At 45.1% G+C, this 6,000-nt stretch overlaps 1 protein-coding gene across 2 annotated transcripts in view; it reads right to left on the bottom strand.

The window, feature by feature from the left end:
- The window catches only part of LOC124795309 (zwei Ig domain protein zig-8-like), a 202,047-nt gene extending 196,782 nt beyond the window's left edge, over window positions 1-5,265 (bottom strand). For both annotated transcript variants that reach the window (XM_047259279.1, XM_047259278.1), the window contains exon 1: window positions 5,108-5,265. In XM_047259279.1, the coding sequence (XP_047115235.1) occupies window positions 5,108-5,159 (52 nt within the window). In that variant the 5' untranslated portion in view covers window positions 5,160-5,265. The remainder of the gene's footprint in view (window positions 1-5,107) is intronic.
- Between the last annotated feature and the right edge of the window lie 735 nt (window positions 5,266-6,000).

A 6,000-nucleotide genomic window follows, 5' to 3' on the forward strand; every position in this document is an offset into this window, starting at 1 on the left:
CGCGGCAACCGCCTTGCCGTAGTGGATACAGCGCCTCATGATGCCAATTGAGGAGCTACTCAACCGAATAGTAACGGTTCCGGTCAAAGAAAACGACCATAACGACTGAGAGAGAGGTGTTCTTTGTAGGTCAGTAAAACTTTGAAACACGTATCTACATTGTACGAGATGTAAATAAATAGTTGCCACTATTTATGTTCCAACCCTCGCATTTAAACAGACCACAATAATGTTCAATAATGACGTTTGATGAACAATATTAAATATTACTTTTATCCCACCGCAAAAGATCAGATCAAAGCAAATGGATGACGCATTTTACGTGATCATCAGCTATCCATGCACGAAAGTGCCAAACAACATTTATACGCTACTGGCCATTAAAATTGCTGCACCAAGAATAAATGCAGATGATAAACGGGTATCCATTGCTCAAATATATTATACTAGAACTGACATGTGATTACATTTTCACGAAATTTGGGTGCATAGATCCTGAGAAATCAGTACCCAGAACAACCAACTCTGGCCGTAATAACGGCCTTGATACGCCTGGGCATTGAGTCAAACAGAGCTTGGATGGCGTGTACAGGTACAGCTGCCCATGCAGGTACAGCTGCCCATGCAGCTTCAACAAAGATACCACAGTTCATCAACAGTAGTAACTGGCGTATCGTGACGAGCCAGTTGCTCGGCCACCATTGACCAGACGTTTTCAATTGGTGAGAGGTCTCGAGAATGTGCTAGCCAGGCCAGCAGTCGAACATTTCCTGTACCCACAAAGGCCAGTACAGGGCCTGCAACATGCGGTCGTGCATTATCATGCTGAAATGTAGGGTTTCGCAGTGATCTAATGAAAGGTAGAGCCACGGGTCGTAACACATCTGAAATGTAACGTCCACTGTTCAAAATGCCGTCAATGCGAACAAGAGATGACCGAGACGTGTAACCAATGGCACCCCATACCATCACGCCGGATGATACGCCAGTATGCCGATGACGAATACACGCCTCCAATGTGCGTTCACCACGATGTCGCCAAACACGGATGCGACGATCATGATGCTGTAAACAGAACCTGGATTCATTCGAAAAAACGACGTTTTGCCATTCGTGCACCCAGGTTCGTCGGTGAGTACACCAGAGTACACCATCGCAGGCGCTCCTGTCCGTGATGCAGCGTCAAGGGTAACCGCAGCCGTGGTCTCCGAGCTGATAGTCCATGCTGCTGCAAACGTCGTCGAACTGTCCCTGCAGATGGTTGTTGTCTTGCAAACGTCCCCATCTGTTGACTCAGGGATCGAGAAGTGGCTGCATGATCCGTTACAGCCATGCGGATAAGATGCCTGTCATCTCGACTGCTAGTGATACGAGGCCGTTTGGATCCAACACGGCGTTCCGTATTAACCTCCTGATCCCACCGATTCCACATTCTGCTAACAGTCATTGGATCTCGACCAACGCGAGCTGCAATGTGGCGATACGATAAACCGCAATCGCGATAGACTACAATCCGACCTTTATCAAAGTCGAATCGTGATGGTACACATATCTCCTCCTTACACGAGGCATCACAACAACGTTTCACCAGGCAACGCCGGTCAACTGCTGCTTGTGTATGAGAAATCGGTTGGAAACTTTCCGCATGTCAGCACGTTGTAGGTGTCACCACCGGCGCCAGCCTTGTGTGAATGCTCTGAAAATCTAATCGTTGCATATCGCAGCATCTTCTTGCTGTAGGTTAAATTTCGCGTCTGTAGCACGTCATCTTCATAGTGTAGCAATTTTAATGGCCAGTAGTGTATTATTTATGGAAACAACGGAATGTAGACAGATTTCCTCTCAGGAGAAGCTACAAGCAAATTTTTACGGCCGCTTCCTGATATTTGTTCTAACATGGTGTTGCATTACCACCTTGGAAGTCTAAGGTAGTTGAAGGTAGTATGCGTATAGAGAACCTTCATTCGTTTTTCTAACCTGAGATGTAGAACTACGTGACCTTCGACGACATTTAAATTTTTTTTTTAATATGATACATATCTTTCCACCTCTGCATATACAGTGCATTCTCGATAATTTTGTTCAAGTACTTCGATTTTCGTTTGCACCCACAATTTTTTATTTGACTTCTCTTTTCAGCAGATTGTTGGTTACTTCAGGATTTTCCAACTATCTTGTCTCGCCCTGTAGAAAGAGTTTCTGTAGCATACCTTTATACACGAGAGAATTGTCCATGTTCGTCTAATACCTTGCCTGTCTGAATTATTTTTATCTTCCTTCTGTAATGCTCATAGTACTATTCTTTCATCCGGATTCTCCAGGTCTAAATTATCCTTCAAAACAATGCTGTTTCTGATGTCTGATTTTAAAACACAGAATAGTTTTAGAGGCTTGTGCTCCATGGTTTGGATCAATTTTAAGAACGGCCACTTGCAAGTATCACCAGAAGCAGCTGTTAGAATAATACTTTGTTTGCAACTTCGATCAGTCTACCTAACACCTCCGTACCCCCAACAAAGTTGACCGTCTGAAATCGGCTATCCTGTAAAGAATACTTCTACGGCAACTTCTGATCATACTACGGAAATGTTTTTATTATTTTACTTCATTGGCACCTAAATTTAATGTAATTTCGACTTCCCTTCTAATATGGAATGGTGAGACGGAAAAGTGTCGGTGAATTAAGTGTAACCGTTCGGTCTTCAGGCGGTTTCAGTTTTAGCTTTCTAAGCCGGCTCTGAACGATTTCTCGTTCTTCAGTGGTCAGCGGAATCTTACATTCAGATGGTGTTTCCCACAAGGGGCAGGACAAGATGGAATTACGCACGAAAAGAAAGAGATCAAAAGACTGGATTGAACCATTGTTAAATTTGTGGTGGGGTAGTTACGCAAGTATTACGTAGAGCCACATCACGAATCAGTGCACGAGGAAAAATGAAAGACACAAGAAACATCAAAGACTCGACAGCTCCCTCAAGCAATAAACCTGATTTATTGACATTCTCCCACAAAGGAAGAACTGTTACAGGCATAATATTTCGTCTGCCACATTCAGGATAATATATCTTTCTATTGTTTATTTATTTATTTCAACTAATCTCATATTGATCCATTCCACTTGTGCTGATTGTTTAGCTATCTCTTTGCTCCTAAACAAGGAACACAGCTCAGAGACTACTTTCCTCATTGTCATGTGACGAGTGTTGCCTCTGTGTGAGAGCTAACGTGAATGTTACACAATGAAAGAAGAGTGAAGGATAAGTCATAGGTAAAGAAAGATCCGATGTAGAGTAGCATTCGCTGCTGCTATGCCGAAAGTCATCGGAAGAGTCAGTGTCGACGTAATGTGGTATTGTCAACATATCATACCAAATATTTAAACTATTGGTCGAGGTGTATCTTTGTAAAGCACGTTTTTAGATCTCTTTTTACACCATGAAAATGTTTGAACGCAGCTGCGTCATTGAAGGCAGGTGCAATCGTGGGCTGTAGCGAAACGATGTAAAGCTTTACCAAGTTCTTCTCTCAGACATAGGAGAGGAGAAACAAACATAGTTAAAACCAATCGTGGAAGAAAATAGTATAACTAGTCCTTAAAAATGGAGAAGCTCCATAATTAAAGACAGGTATCGTAGAACATTTTAGGGAGAAATTATGTATTACCAGAGTCCAATAGCCATACATCTTTTTAATAATACTGTAACTGGAAAGGTGACATCGTCCCTAGGATGTAGCGATTGCAATACTGTTGGTAAAAAGGAAGATCAGCGTTAACATCCCGTAACAATTGATTACAGGCGATGCAATACTGTTAGTTAATTTGTCTCTGGATCAAAAGGTATCTTTATTAACATGTGACTGGTTTCAAAGCTTTATGCAGCATCATTTACAATTTTTACAGAAATCAGATGGCAGTTATAAGAGTCGAGGGACATGAAAGGGAAGCAGTGGTTCGGAAGGGAGTGAGACAAGGTGGTAGCCTATACCCGATGTTATTCAATCTGTATATTGAGCAAGCAGTAAAGGGAACAAAAGAAAAATTTGGAGTAGGAATTAAAATCGATGGAGAAGAAATTAAAACTTCGAGGTTCGCCGATGACATTGTAATTCTGTCAGAGACAGCAAAGGCCTTGGATGAGCAGTTGAACAGAATGGACAGTGTCTTGAAGGGAGGATATAAGATGAACATCAACAAAAGCAAAACGAGGACAAAGGAATGTAGTCGAATTAAGTTGGGTGATGCTGAGGAAATTAGACACTGAAAGTAGTAAAGGAATTTTGCTATTTGGGAAGCTAAATAACTGATGATGGTCGAAGTAGAGAGAATATAAAATGCAGACTGGCAATGGCAAGGAAAGCCTTTCTGAAGAAGAGAAATTTTGTACCAATGAGTATAGATTTAAGTGTCAGGAAGTCGTTTATGAAAGTATTTGTATGGAGTGTAGCCACGTAAGGAAGTGAAACATGGACGATAAATAGTTTGGACAAGAAGAGAATACAAGCTTTCGAAATGTGGTGCTACAGAAGAATGCTGAAGACTAGATGGGTAGATCACATAACTAATGAGGAGGTATTGAATAGGATTGTGGAGAAGAGAAGTTTGTGGCACAACTTGACAAGAAGAAGGGATCGGTCGTTAGGACATGTTCTGAGGCATCAAGGGATCACCAATTTAGTATCGGAGGGCAGCGTGAAGGGTAAAACTTGTAGAGGGAGAGCAAGAGATGAATACACTAAACAGATTCAGAAGGATGTAGGTTGCAGTAGGTACTGGGAGATGAAGAAGCTTGCACAGGATAGAGTAGCGTGGGGAGCTGCATCAAACCAGTCTCAGGACTGCGCTGAAATATTTTGAGGGCTTAGAAATGAAACCATTTGTGTTTCGCAAGGGCGACCGACATAAAAAATGAGATGAACAGCATATCGGAAAGTGATGGTGAGCAGATTCCGCTGGATATGTAGCCAAATGGAAGATAAACAGTAGACTCTTTGATCTGCATTTTGACGGGCGTCTCGATTCTGGGTTAGTACTGTTTACCCGCCAGATTCGCGAATAGACAAGTGTCACTTGCAATAAACAATAGTTGTGCTCGGGTGCGACACGTACCTGCGAGCAGGAGCACTACGGAGGCGGTGTAGAAGAGGCGACTGCGGACCATGGCGATGCGGGCGGGCGTTACCGCTGCAGCTGCGACTGCGGCGCCATCGCCCGCGGGCGGCGTGCTCTGGGCTGGGAGGCGCTCGCACTCGCAGGGCTGGGTCTTCCGCGAGCTGCGGCGCTCCGGAGGCGACTGCCAGTTGCCGGCAGAGGGCAGCTGGGCGACGGTCGGCGCCCGCCGCGCGCACCGCGCACGCGCCGGCGTCGGGCCGAGCAGTGGGGCGCGGTCGATAGCTGCACGACTCGGGCGCCGGGCCAGCCCGGGAGGTGCGCGACTGCCACTGACCACTCGTCCACAAGTCGCGCTCCCGCAGGACCGAAGTCTGCGAGTAGTTGGCACCTCGCACACAACATCCTGCTTGTCGTTAAAACCGCGGTAACATGAAAGCAGCGCGCAGTCAATGTCAAATTGGTGGATAGTGTACTACGTTCATTGCTCTGCTGTCTCAAAGCAGGTACGAGTAACGCCTGCACTGCAGAGGTAACGCCCCTCCATCCAAGCATCAGAACCCATGGTGAGACTGGCAAGATAGCTGTCTATGAAATACTGAGCTGGAATATTGCTGAAGCAGTAAGATCTGATGATACTGGGTCATGCTGGTTCCACTTAGATGCAGGCCTCATCCTGTCTGCGGGTGTTTGCAAGAGCTCCTGGGTTTGGAGCCTGTGCACCAGCACTCCATGTGCCTGTGTAATTGTTGGAGTGGCTGGTGCCAACAAGAATGAACCACTTCTATGTGCCTTCATCTGGCCCCTGAGCATCTCCAAGTGCTCCTGGGCTCAGGGCCTCCACACCATCTTACCACATGTCTCACCAACTGTCAGAGTGCCAGCATACCACA

Source organism: Schistocerca piceifrons, chromosome 4 (genome assembly GCF_021461385.2).
Source record: "Schistocerca piceifrons isolate TAMUIC-IGC-003096 chromosome 4, iqSchPice1.1, whole genome shotgun sequence".
In the NCBI taxonomy this organism is placed as follows: domain Eukaryota; kingdom Metazoa; phylum Arthropoda; class Insecta; order Orthoptera; family Acrididae; genus Schistocerca; species Schistocerca piceifrons.